Here is a 12,945-nt window from a genome sequence, read left to right as displayed (position 1 = left end):
GAGCCCAGCTGGAAGAGGAGCATGGCCTCGGGAGGACAAGGGACCTGCCTGCCAGGTCTCTCTCGCCGCCCCACCACTCACCCCAGCAAGGAGCCACCAGCCGGCATCCCAGAGACCACCCTGGGACACGGCCAGCCACTCCCCATCTGGAAAACAGGTATGAGGACCTGTCAGCCCCAAGAGGCAGGACTCTCTCTGAATACCCCGAAATAAAACAGGATGCCCCACAAGCAGGATGACTGTTTACTCAGAGAAAGCACACAGCACAGACAGAGCTCAGCCAGCACTGGGGCTCACAGGACCCCAGCTCAGAGGGCCTGGCTCGCAGGGGCCTAGGAAGGAGGCCTGCACCCACCGCAGCCCAGTCTCTGGTTGTGGGCGCAGACAGGGGGTCTCAGGCGGTGCACGGCCCCCGGGGGACTCCGGCCTGACCCTCAGTCTCAGGATTTCTGGCCACAGCATGAGCATGGGCTCTCGGCCAGGAGGGCTCAGACACAGGGCACCAGGCAGTACAAACACCCAGCTAACAATCTACCCCACCCAGTGCAGGCCAGGACAGGGGACCCACAGCAGTGACAGAATAGGGTGAAGCCCAGACAGGGGGTGGGTAGGTCAGGAGGTGGAATCAGGGCCAGGGGTGGGGTCAGAGCGGGGGGGGGGGGGGGGGGGGGGGGGGGGGGGGGGGGGGGGGGGGGGGTCAGAGCAGGGGGTGGGGTCAGGGCAGGGGGTGGAGTCTCGGCAAAAGGTGGAGTCAGAGCAGAGGGTGGGGGTCAGGGCAGGGGGTGGGGTCAGGACAGGGGGTGGGTCAGCGCAGGGGTTGAGCTCAGGTTGGGAGGTGGGGTCCGAGCCAGGCTGGGGCTGAGATCAGGGCAGGGTGCCTGGGCAGGGGTCAGGAGGGCCCGGAAACCCTGGAGGCCCCAGCCCAGCACGGGCGGAGGGCGCAGCAGCAGCCAATCGTTCCCTGCACAGCTCCGGCCTCGGTGCGCCTTCTTCCCAGGCCCAGGAGAGGACAAGCCCGGGTGAGCCACACGAGGCTCTCAGGTAGCCAGACGGGATGGGGGAGCGGGGGGCCGCCGCAGCCTCCGCCGGCTCTCCGGCCCCCCCGCCCGGCCTCCCCCCGCCTCAGGACGCCCTCACAGCAGCTGGCCAGCGCGTTTGCTGCGCCACACCACCAGGCCGGCCATGGCCACGGTCAGCAGGACAGGCACGACGATGAGCGGGATGAGGACCTCGTCTGGAGGGTCCTCCCAGTGTGCCTTGTCCACCGTGCAGTTGGAGAAGAACTGCCTGTGGATGCCAGTGATGAAGCCTTGCGCCAGGGGGTTGGGCCAGTAGCAGCCCACCACGTTGGTCTCCACCTCGGTGCAGTTGGTAAAGCTCTGGTAGTACCTGCGGAGGCAGAGCGGTGACCACCCGGCTCCCTGCGCCCCCTCCTGCCGGCCTTAACCCTGGAGGGCAGGGGAAGGGGGCACGGTCCCAGGGGGCCAGGGGGAGGAGGGCAGGGGAAGGGGGCGCGTCCCAGGGGGCCAGGGGGAGGAGGGCAGGGGAAGGGGGCACAGTCCTAGGGGGCCAGGGGGAGGAGGTGTGTCTGGACAGCAGAGACAGGAGCGCCCTCCGGGCCCTGTCGGACCTGCTGGGACCCAGGCGTCCATTCTTTACCTTCTTGCCCAGAGGCAAGGGTGAGGGGACCCTGCTCTGCCACAAACCTTTCTGCCCCGGGGCTCAGCCCCGCTCTCCCCGAGCCTCACCACCTCCCCCAGGTGTACAGCTGTGCTCTACTTGGCCTGGCAGGATGCCCCCACGCCAGTGACGATGACCTCTGCACAAACCCCAGCATCCTCCAGCCCAACCCCGAACTTGGCATCTCAACGAAGAGCAGCCAGAGCAAGGAAGCCCCGAGGCTGAGTCCCGCCCACACCTCAGGTGGTGACCTGCTCCCCATGAGGCCGAGAGCCCCCAGAGCCTTCCCAGGTCTGCCCAGAGGACACAGGCCTGCCCCTTCTCCAAGGCAGGCGCTGCACGACTGGCAGGGCCCTCATCATCTGGACACTCTCTGGGCCCCAGGGGAGGGTCTCTCTGAGGCCAAGCGCCAGCCGCCTCATTTGCCAGGTCAGGAGGAGACAGCCCCCTCGGACAGGACAGGCTGGAGCCGCCTCCCCCCACAGGCCTCCCTGTCCCTCATCAGCAAACCACCCAGGGAAAGCCTCATCTGTCCAGCAGCAGGTGGGCTCTGGACGGTCCTAACAGCCGACAGGGTGCAGCCACCAGGACCCGCCTGGCCCTGGACACGAGTGGCCTCTGGAGGTGAGGCCTCGACTGCCACCCACCATCCAAGACGCTCTGGAGAGAAGGCCAGATGGACACCTGCTGGGGTGCACCCGCTCTGTCCACTGCCCGTGCTGCCCCCTGGCTGAGCCCCACACACAGGGCGGGAGCTGGAGGGCGAGCGCAGGCTGGGGTGAGGCCAGCCTGAGGTTCTGCGCCCCATCCCCTGCTTCCCCGCACTGTCCTGAGGAACGTGGCCTGGCCTGAGCCACCAACAGGAAGGAACTGCTTCCCACAAGGAGTTTCCTACACAGACGCCATCTGCCCAACGGGGACAGGAGATGGGGGCAGCAGACCCACTTGGCCAGGCCCTCCCGGCGCCCGCCCCTCCTGCCAGCACCAGGTAAGGCCTACGAGGAAGAGCCCACGCAGCCTAAAGAGAGCCGGAAGCGAAGGGGACGGCCTAAATCACGTCCAGAGCCTGGGATGTGCCCAGGACAGGTCCGCGGGAAGCCCAGGACCCCCAGACCATCCCCTGCATGTCCAGGTTCAGCGACCTGCCGCCCGGGAGGCATCTGACCTGACACCCGGCCAAGGCCTTTGCCTGGAGCAGCCCCCGTCCCTGGGTCTGCCAGGAGCCCTGTGTTCTGACTCCCTTGCCTCCCAGAAGGCCACCACCACCCTCCCCAGGCTCCGGGGGAAAGGGGGCGGGGGGGTTGCTGAGACGAGGTAGGGACACAGGCAGTGGAGCCCGACCCCACACCCCCAGAGGGCAGCTGGGAACAGTGCACCAGACAGGCTTCCTCCAGCCACATTTCTTATGTCCCTGAGCCTCAGTTTCTCCTCTATAAGTGGGGCTCCTAGGACGTACCCAGTAGGGTAGCCGAGGGGCCACACGTGCAGGTGCACGCAGAGCTGAGCACAGGACCCATCTCTGTGGATCGACTCACAAGGGCCACGTGCAAAATGCCCCGCCTGCTGCCTCTCAACACTGCCAGTCGGCTGGGTACACGACGAGGGCTGCAGACAACACGGCTCCGGGCCTCCTGCCATCCCCACAGCCCCAAGCCCTGTTAACTCACCAGCCCCGGCTCAGGCTGGACACAGAACTGGGGGGGTTGTTCACAAGGAAGGAGGTGTTTGCTCCATATCTTTCGTCCTCGTGTCCCCTCGTCACCCAGGGCCTCCCCGGTCCCCCCCTGCTGCGGCTCCCAGAGCCCTCCCTCCCCCTCCCGGGGTGCAGCTGTAGCCCAGACGGCAGAGGGGTGCACACAGCCCAGAAGCCCCCCACAGATGCCCTCCCCCACCAGGCAGACGCGTTCCCTGCTTGGCTCCTTGCTGCCTATGCTTTTGCTCAGAGGCAGCAGAGAAGGGCATCTGGAAACCTCGATAGCGGCCACCCCTTGACGGGGTGGACGGGGACGCGGTGGCGGGAGTCTCCATCCTCCACGAGCTGGTTGCAGGGCAGGGACAGAGCAGTGACCTCAGACATGGAAGGCCCTGGTGCAGGCCGCCCTCCACCCCTCATGCTCGCTGCCCCTGGGACCCCCAGGCCCCTCGGGGGCTCCCCCTCTCTCTCCCACTCTGCACTCATCTGTGGGGGGAGGGGGCACAGCCACCCTTGTGCCTAAGCAAAGGTGCCCAGGAAACATGAGGTAGGAGCTCTGCCTGTCTGACGGTGTCTTCGTGAGGACAGATTGGCTGGGAAGTGTATTCTAGAATTCCGAAGCCCCGGCCCGCCATCTCCTGGTTTCCAGGGCTGCATGGGGCCTGATTCCTCACCCATGTGTCCAGCCCGCTCTTGTCTGTCTGCACACGTGGCCCTACTCCTTCGTGGCCCGCTCCTTGGTCCACGCCCTTGGTGCCCAGAGAGCCCTTGGGGTCTGTAGACCCACATCCCCACCTGGCAGTGTCCCTGAGTTCCTTCTGTGTCTCCTTGCTCTCTTTCTAGAACTCCTGCCCCCAGGGTACCAGGCCTGGTGGCTGGCCCCTGACCGCCCCCTGCTTCCTGGGAGACTTCCTCCCACATTCAGCTTCGGCACCCTGCTTCACTCCCAGTGGCTCTTTCTGTGTCTGGAGCACTTCCTCTCTTGCTTGTCACTCTGTCTTTGAGGCACTGGTATGGCCTTGGGGTACCCCTCTTGCTGTACTAGGGTCTCGGGTTCCTGTCCCACGGGAGGTTCCCAACCAGGAGGGGCCACGGCAGGTGGGCACTCGGGCCCCGGAAAGGGTTGCCTGGAAACTTCCCGGGCTCCACTGGGCCCTCCGAGGAGACCCCCGCTCCCCTACGTGTCAGAAAAGAAGGCTCACCCAAGGGGTCACCTCCTGGGTCCAGCAGGGCACCAGCCACTCTCCCCAGGTTCCCGGCTCAGTCCCAGCAGCCCGGAGGACAAGCCTCGGTGAGGGGCTCTGGACCCCCAGCGGCTCCCCAGACGGCCCTCGGGTGCCGTGCTGCCCACTCAGGGCTCTGGAAGTCAGCCCCCCTTTTGGCGTGGGGCCGGGCTTGACAGGTATGGGAAGTCGGCTCCCGCTGGCTCTCCGACTCCAGATGGCCCCCGGCCCTGTCCTCTGGCCCCGGGGCTGGACGTTTCCTTGACCTCCTCGTCGAGGCCTTAGCAGTGACATCTCACCCTCCCTGACCCTCCTCATGTGTCCACTCCAAGCCTGACGTCCGAGCTTCCTTCTCCAGAAGCTTCCTCAGGGCTCCCAGGACAAGAAGGAGCCTGGGATCGTGCTTTGCATCAAACATCAAGACACGCTGGCTTTTACCTCCTAGCAGACGGTCAGCGATGGGCCGGCCACCCTGCCTGCACCCTCCCACTTCAGCTTCCCGCTCTGCTGGCGGCCACCACGGTCTCGTGCTGTCTCTGCCCCATGCCTGCCGGGGGCCCCCGCCCTCCCCAGGAGCCCTGGGTCTGCTCAGCTGCATCAGCCCGTATTCCTCCAAACCATCCCCCCGCTCTCCATCCCCAACGGCTGTTCTAGGGGCTTCCATGCTCTGGCAGCAAGGTCCACACCCACACCCCCTGCACGGACCGGCACAGTCGGTGTGAGGGAACTGTTCCCGAACCAAACAGAATGAAGTTTCTGCACCTGTTAGGAACGGGCAGGGGTGGACAGGGGAGGGCGGCAGGGTCAAGACCACCGCCAGGAGGGCAGGGGAGGGTGACAGGGGCAGGGCCGAGGCCGGGAGGGCAGAGGAGGGCAGGGGTGGGTACAGAAGGGTGGCACGTGCAGGGCTGCAGCCAGGAGGGCCAGGAGGCAGCAGGGGCGGCACCGGGACACTCACACAATGAACTCGGACAGGTGGCACCACTTCCAGACGTCCACCGTGTGCATCATGTCGGCGAAAGCCTGCCCGCACTGGGGTAGCTTCTCCAGCATACGCGTCTCGTTGCAGCCCCCCACTCGGGGACACCCACCTAGAGAGGGGACAGTGTGGTCCTTCCACTGCTAGGAATGGTTTGCAAGGTGACCCTGGGGCCCTCCTGTGACATCCCCCCCATACCCCGCCCTGCAGGCAGCTGGGTCTTCCTCCCTCACCTGGCCTCCCGTGAGGCCCAAGGAGGTAGAAGCCAGTGCAAAAAGGGCCCCCCATGGGTGTCACCAAGACAGGACCTCCCATGGCTGTGACCTCCCACAGGGTGGGGAGACAAGTCAAGGGAGGGCAGGGGATGCACCTCCTGGGGGTCCAGGAGGCCGAGAACAGACAGGGGTGTGATGGGGGTGGGGAGTGGGTCCCACCAATCAGAGATGGCAGAGAGGCCCCACTGCAGCTCGAGGGTCGAGAGTGCCCAGAGCATGTCCCCAGAAAGATCCGCAGGGTCTGCTGACCATCCAAGACCGTGAGGGCATCGGCAGGGGCCCTGCACATGTGAACCAGTGCCCTGGATTGCAGGAGGCCCAGGGCCAACGTGACACAGGGACTCATGTTCCAAAAGCTGAGGCCAGATCTTTGGCCGCCCCCCACCCCAGGCTCCCCCAGGATTCCCAGCATACCCCTCCCCCCCACCTCTGCCCCCATATCTGATCCCTCCACCTCTACCTTCCCCCAGCTCATCTCCCCACCTACAGCGCCCACCTGTCTCCTTCAGGACCGGCCACCCTCCCTCCCCAGGCACCCTTCCAAGTGTCAGGCCCCCCTCATAAACTTCCATCCCATGACCCCTGCAGCGTGTGTTCTGGGGTGTGTGCATACGTGTGCACGTGTATGTGTGCACACAGCCCTGCCACCTGTGTCCGGGTATCTGTGAGTGTATGTGTACATACGTGTTTGTGTATGTGTGTGCTTGGACGGCCCTGTCGTGTGTATCCTGGCACAGGGTACTGTGTTGCAGGAGAAACCACGGGGAAGAAAACAGGAGAAAGGCCCACACCCAGAACCAGGCAGACCCACGTTCACACCCAGCATCACTGGTCACCAGCTCACCTCAGTTTCCCCATGTGTAAAGTGAGGGAAACAGGCTGTGCTGCACAAGGGAGCTGTGCTGACAGGCGTTAGTCATGTGCCCACAGAGGCTCCCGTCTTCACCATGTCATTACTGTAGGTGTTTGATAATTGCCAGCTGCTCCCTCACTCCCCTAACCACCAGCGCCTCATTGGTATTCCGAAAAGACTTTTCGAGAGAACGAATGAATAAATGAATGATCAGGTCCTGAGGGCAGCAGCGCAAAGTTATGGTCACGTGTTCTACCGAGTGCTGCTCCCTCTAAGCGCAGGAAGTGCAGAAGAAATATCTGTTACCAGGAAAGGCAGGTTCAGAACCACTCTGATTCTGCCCTGCAGGCCAGGTAGTCCCCATGGGAGGCCACAGTCCTCCTGATGTTCCCACCACACAGACCCAGAAGCCCTTGCTGGCTCAGGAGGGGCTGTGTGTCATACAGAGGGTGGGCCCGTGACCACAAGGGCTGTTCACAAGCATCCTACTTTAAATAAAAAGACTCAAATACATTCAAAGGAAAAGGATGGGAGAAGACATATGCTGCTACTAATCCAAAGAAAGGTGGGGTGGTTATATGAGTATTGAACGAAGTGTCTTTCAGAGCAAAGAATATCACCAGAGATAAGGAGGGCCTTTCATAATGATAAATGGTTCGATTCACCAAAAAGACACAGCAATGCTAAACATGTATGCACCTAATAACAGCATCAAAACACAGGAGGCAAAAATGGACACAACTGCAAGGGGAAAAATGAGAAATCCACAATTATAGCTGGGAATTTGAAACTCCTCTCTCAATAATTTACAGAACAAATGAATAGACCAAAAAATCAGTAAGAACAGTGGGAAAGTGCCTAGTATAGATAGGAGGCCATGAAGTCAGAAGGCACTGTGCTTAGGGGTGGGCGTCCGTGGTTATTAGGGGTGAAAGAGAGGCAGTGTGGTTGGAAAGGTGGCTCCCAAGCCAGACTGGAGTGCAGGCCTCCCAGGGCAGTTTTCTCTTTATTTTAATGTTTATTTATTTTGAGAGAGAGAAAGAGAGAGAACACACAGGTGCAAGTGAAGGAGGGGCAGAGGGAGAGAGGGAGAATCCCAGGCAGGCTCCACGCTGTCAGCACAGAGCCTGATGCAGGGCTCGATCTCACAAACTGTGAGATCATGACCTGAGCAGAAATCAAGAGTTGGACACTTAACCAACTGAGCCGCCTAGACACCCCAAGTTTTCAACCCCAGTGCTCTCCCCCTGAACCCAACCTCAGAGACTTTGCATCACAGGGTCCCAGGCAAGCAGCAGCCAAGACCCAGGCTTACGTGCCTTCAAGAGGAGCCTCACCATCTCCACAGAGTGCCCTGTCCTGTCAGGTCCCCCTCTCAGAGGCACTTAAAGACAGGGTCACCACACGGGGAAGGGCACCCACCTGCCCAGTAACACGATGGGGAGTCCAGCCCAAGCCACCTACCTGCAGAGCTGCTCCCAGGGGCGTATCACACCAGCCTGGACTTGACACCCTCATGCCAACCCCATCCTTGGTTTGCCTGAGGAACAGCATCATGCCTCCTGCCCCCATCCCCCCAGTTTAAAGACCCAAAGGAGGGGCACCTGGGTGGGCCCAGTCAGTTAATCATCTGGCTTCGACTCAGGTCATGATCTCATGGTTCGTGAGTTCGAGCCCCATGACAGGCTCTGTGCTGACAGCTCAGAGCCTGGAGCCTGCTTTAGATTCTTTGTCTCTCTCTCTCTCTCTCTCTCTCTCTCTCTCTCAAAAATAAATAAACATAAAAAAACAATATGCTAAATATCTCTATGTAAAAAAAAAAAAAAGGCCACAGGAAAAGTGACTTTCCCACAGCCAAGTGCAGTCAACATGAGCCAGGGTGTGCAGGGCGGGCCTCCCCCCACCCTGCCCAGCTGCACTCGCCCAGCCTTCTGGCAGGAAGGCAGCCCCGGGTCCAGGGCCACGTGGGCCAGGTGTTAGTGACTCTGGGGAGTGCAGGCCCCCAGGGGCCATGCGGCAGGGACAATGATGAAGCCAGCCTGTGTTCCTGTCTCCCATTGCCACCCTATTCCAAAGGCACCTTTCTCTGCAGCTCCCCAGTGGGCGTCCCACCGTGGGTGCTGGAAGCCCACCAGCATTCCCCACACCCGGCGCTTGGAGCCATCCCTGGGCCTGGCCTATTCCCTCATGGGATCATCTCAGCATCCCATCCGAGTCTCCCACACGGGTCCATGCTGTCACCTCCTGCCGGCCACTGCCACACCTCCCAGCAAGAGCTTGCCTGGACTGGACCCCGACACCGGGACCTGCTCCTCTGGACCCCCTTGTCCCCAAGACCTGGACCTAGAGCCCCTAAGCCTGGAGCCCCTGGACCCCCCAGCATGCCCTAACCACCTGCTATCAAACCACTAAGACCCAGCTCAGCGTTTCCTCCCTCTTGTTCTCCTCTTCCCCCTGCCCTTGGGCCCCCTTTCTTCCCTCCCTCCTCCTACTCCTTCCTGGACCAGAGTCTCCATACCCCACAGCAGCAGGAGCTTGGGCAGGGCTGGTCGGAAACGTGCAGTTAAGGACCGCAGGCGCGCTGTGCAGATGCCAGGACAGCACCACCCCTGGGCCTGTGCGAGGCGGGCACCGCGGGACACCTGCCGGACCAGCCAGAAGTGTCCTGGGTGAGGGAGGGGGCGCTCTGGCATCATTTCTGGTGCACAACCTGGGCTCCCAGAGAAACCCAACAGCCCAGCCTGGGTTATAACAGAAGGTAGAGGCGCAGCCTCCTGCCAGGGAGCCGCCGGCTACATCAGTGGCAGGCTTGGGAATGCGAATGAAACACAAAACTGTTTCCAATGGTCCATCGGGGAAACAAAGAGAAGACAGGTCTGTGCTCCTTCTGTCTCAGGGTCTCCCGGGCTCCAGGAGACGAGAAGCAGCCTAAAGGATGCGTTTCCCGGAGGAAGGCCTTTTACGCCACTTGGAAATGAAATATGGGAGCCCTCCGTGCTCCCTAGGTGCCCATAGCTTCTGGAAGGTTCTGCCCCTGCCCCTGCAGTCTGGGCAGGGCCCTCCTCATCCCAAGCCTCGGTTTCATATCTACAAAACGAGGAGTGGACTCAGGAGACCTGCAAGGCACCTCTCGGTCACCATGTCTGCACGGTCACTGTGTCACTGGGGTATCTGGGCCCAGCTGAGTCCTTACAAGTCAGAGTGACAGGAGAGGACGGGGCATGAGGACACCATGACTCTTACCACCGGCAAATATTCGGTGCTATGTTCACACCGTCTAGGGGTGCCGTGAGCCCCTGGAGCCACGGCCGCTGCCCATCTCCGCTTCCCACGGCGCGTGAGCCAGGCGCTGCCGAGTGCTTTCCCCAGTCTACGCCCAAGCCCCCCTACCCAAGCACGGGGTATGGGGACTAAACCGACAGACTCCAACTAAAGGTCACAATAGTCCTTCCCAGGTTCTTCTTTCTGTATCCACACTGCACCGGGGAAAACTGAGGCGGTAAGTGCCTTACGATCTTGAGGTTAAGCAGCTGCAGAGAGGCCCTGGGATTCGCACTCGGACCAAAGAGCTCAATCGGGGACTGGGCGCAGGGGCGAGCCCCAGCCAAGTGGGCCCAGCTGGGCGTCACCACCACCACAGTAGCTGCCGTGTCTGAATGGAGTTCTGGAATTTGCCCAAGAAACCCAAATTCACCTTCCTGGCCCGGCCCTTCATGGCCAGTGCCGGATGGGCCTCCGCCGGCAAGAACCGGCCCCCCAGCTGGACCTGCTCCCTGAATGGCCAGGCTCCTACTCCATGGAGATGTCGCAGCCCTGGGACCCTCCTTCCCGATGCAGCACCATCCGGAGCTCAGCCCCACCTCTGACACACGTCATGTGACCATGAGCGGACCTCTCACCAGCCCAGCAGCCACTTCCCAAGACCCTGGCTCTGGCGGGACCAGTGCTGGGCTGGGTCTGCAGGGAGACTGGCCTGGCCCCACCCTGGCGGGGGAGGGAGGCCCTGGACCCACCCCGGGCGGGCCCGGTGGCCCTCCAGACACGAGCCCCGTGTTGGTAACACGGATGTGTGTAGGGTCTGGGTCTGGTCCTTCGTGATCCCATGCTGAAAGCAGGTCCTGGGAATGAAGCAAGGGTTCCCTTTCCTGGAGGAGCCAAAGCTCCAGTCCAGGGGGCTCGCTTTTAGGCTTCTTGCAACCCCAAGTCAGCGTGCTCCCGATGTCCCGAAGCCGCCACACACCAGGCTCTTGCCTTCGGCCAGAAATCCACCTGACCCCAGGCTCTCACCCTGCGAGGTGAGGCGAAGCCACAGTCCCTCCACCCAGACATCTTGGGGGGGGGGGGGGGGGCAGCCCAGAGACTGGGAAGCCGAGGGGCTCACCGGTCCTTTCTCACAGCTGCAGCCAGTTCCAAACCAGCAAAGCCGACGACGACTCCACACAGGCTCAACTTGGCGTCTCACAGCCAGGGCGATGCGCCAGAGAGGGCAAAGCTGATGCCCCAAAGGACCCAGGGGACAGTGGCCCCTCAGAGGGGCCCTGGGCCCCTGGCCCCGGGGTCAGGCTGCCCACCTCACCTCAGCAGCCTGCCCAGCAAACCTCTGCAAGCAAGCCCTCCCCAAAAGCACACACACCCTCTTACTTGATCTTGGATCATCTCTCTAGTAAAATTTTCCTAAGCCAGCTTTTCATTCAATCCATTCCTGATTCGTAAACAATGTATCCTCCCTGGAGCCCCATTTTCTTGCTGGAGAAGGGATCTCGAGGGAAGCCTCAGAGAGCCGCCCCCTTCCCTGTCCCGCGCACACACTGAAGGGCTGTCCTCCGGGGAAGGGACGAGCCCTACGGGGTCTGGATTCCTCTCACCCACGCCCTGAGAGTGGTGTGCACGCGAAAGCCCCAGGACGGGGAGCTCACTACCCAACAGGGAAGCGGCAGCCGACCGCCTCTGCTCGCTCGGTGTCGCGACGGCAGGCCGTCCCCAGCCCTCTGGCGGCGATTCCGGGGACATCGCAGCTGCGAGGAGCCGACCGGGCAGATCCTGCAGGACCCCCCGCGCCTCCCTTCCCAGCGCCGGTCGGTCGCCTTCGGCTCCTCCGGGGAGAGCGGACAGGACCCTCCCGCGGAGGCTGGGGACGGCACCGGAGTCTCCCCTCGCTCCTCCGGAGCCGGGCGCGCCGGGCAGGCCGGGATCCGTGCAGGGCAAAGGCGCGGCCAGGCGCGGGTGCTGGAAGTCGAAGCCCGCGGGTCCCCGTGGCCCCGAAAGGGGTCGGGGCGTCCCGGAGCCGGACCCCGCGTCCCCTTACCGCACAGCAGCTGCAGAAGCAGCGGCAGCAGAAACCGCGGGCGCCACCGCTCTCGCGTCTCCATGGCCGATGGCTGTGGTGCGCGGTCGGCTGGGTCCCGGCTGGGTGCGTGGGGGGCGCCCGGGGACGCGGTCGAGGGTGGGGCCGCCGAAAGCCCGCCCCTAGCTGCGCCCTCCCCCTCGGGGACGCGCCCACCCCCTGGGGACACTCCTTCCAGAACGCGCGCTCGCCCAGGACGCGCGCTACCCCCCTCCAGCACGCCCTCCCTCCAACAGGACTCGCCCCCTATCCCGGACGCACAGCCCCAAGACACTGCCTCGCACCCCGGGTGTGATCCCTGGCCCTCCTGTTCCGGGGGTGCTGCCCGCACGAGCGCGTGGGTTAACAAGCCGGGGGCAGGCTGGGGGCGGGGGCAGGCGGGGTGATGGGGGGCGGCCTCTGGGAGCGCGCCTGGCGGGGGAAAGGTGTAGGCAGGTGTCGGGCGGGAGTGCTGTGCTCAGAGCCTGTGAGAGGCTCTGCAGGGCTGGGGGCGCGAGGGCGGCTCCAGCCGGAGGAGCTTGCAGGCGGAGGGGCGGGAGCTCAGTGCGCTGGTGCGGGAAGGGGCCACCGGAGTGCAGCGGCTGATCCCCGAGTCCTTGTTGGCCCCAGGCCTCCAGGATCCTTTTCTGGGGGCTTCTCTGTGCCTTTGCACGCCTCTGTGGGGTGGAGAGGCATGGGGACCTGGGCAGGTGCAGCGGGCGTGCCTACACACACACACATACACACACACCTGCCACCGGTGGCTGGAAGCCTATCCTCAGTTCCTGGCCCCCCTCCTGTGACCGCTGGGAGACCTCGAAGGACAAAATGAGGGCCAGGAAAGTGGCTAACCCAGAGGACCTGACGGCAAGGAGTGTGTCATGGGCCTGGAGTGGGGGAGGGGGGCTCATCTGGTTTG

At 63.2% G+C, this 12,945-nt stretch overlaps 1 protein-coding gene across 1 annotated transcript; it reads right to left on the bottom strand.

Moving 5' to 3' along the window:
• Positions 1–789: 789 nt before the first annotated feature.
• Positions 790–12,126, bottom strand: RAMP3 (receptor activity modifying protein 3). Its single transcript, XM_042913577.1, has 3 exons — positions 12,009–12,126; positions 5,555–5,687; positions 790–1,389 (listed from the first exon to the last, which is right to left on the bottom strand). The coding sequence occupies exons 1-3, from the start codon at positions 12,070–12,072 to the stop codon at positions 1,134–1,136; spliced, it is 453 nt and encodes a 150-aa protein (XP_042769511.1). The 5' UTR covers positions 12,073–12,126; the 3' UTR covers positions 790–1,133.
• Positions 12,127–12,945: the final 819 nt, after the last annotated feature.

This window comes from Panthera leo, chromosome A2 (assembly GCF_018350215.1).
Source record: "Panthera leo isolate Ple1 chromosome A2, P.leo_Ple1_pat1.1, whole genome shotgun sequence".
In the NCBI taxonomy this organism is placed as follows: domain Eukaryota; kingdom Metazoa; phylum Chordata; class Mammalia; order Carnivora; family Felidae; genus Panthera; species Panthera leo.
The sequence above is the reverse complement of the archived record's forward strand: the minus strand, read 5'-3'. Positions and strand labels throughout refer to the sequence as shown.

What these genes read in the sequence shown, in the direction of transcription:
- RAMP3 (XM_042913577.1), bottom strand. Translation starts at nt 12,072, where the DNA reads ATGGAGACGCGAGAGCGGTGGCGCCCGCGGTTTCTGCTGCCGCTGCTT. An exon ending in GCTTCTGCAGCTGCTGTGCG is followed by an intron (nt 5,688 to 12,008) that starts GTAAGGGGACGC and finishes TCCCCTCTCTAG; the next exon opens with GTGGGTGTCCCCGAGTGGGG. An exon ending in CACCTGTCCGAGTTCATTGT is followed by an intron (nt 1,390 to 5,554) that starts GTGAGTGTCCCG and finishes CTGCCTCCGCAG; the next exon opens with GTACTACCAGAGCTTTACCA.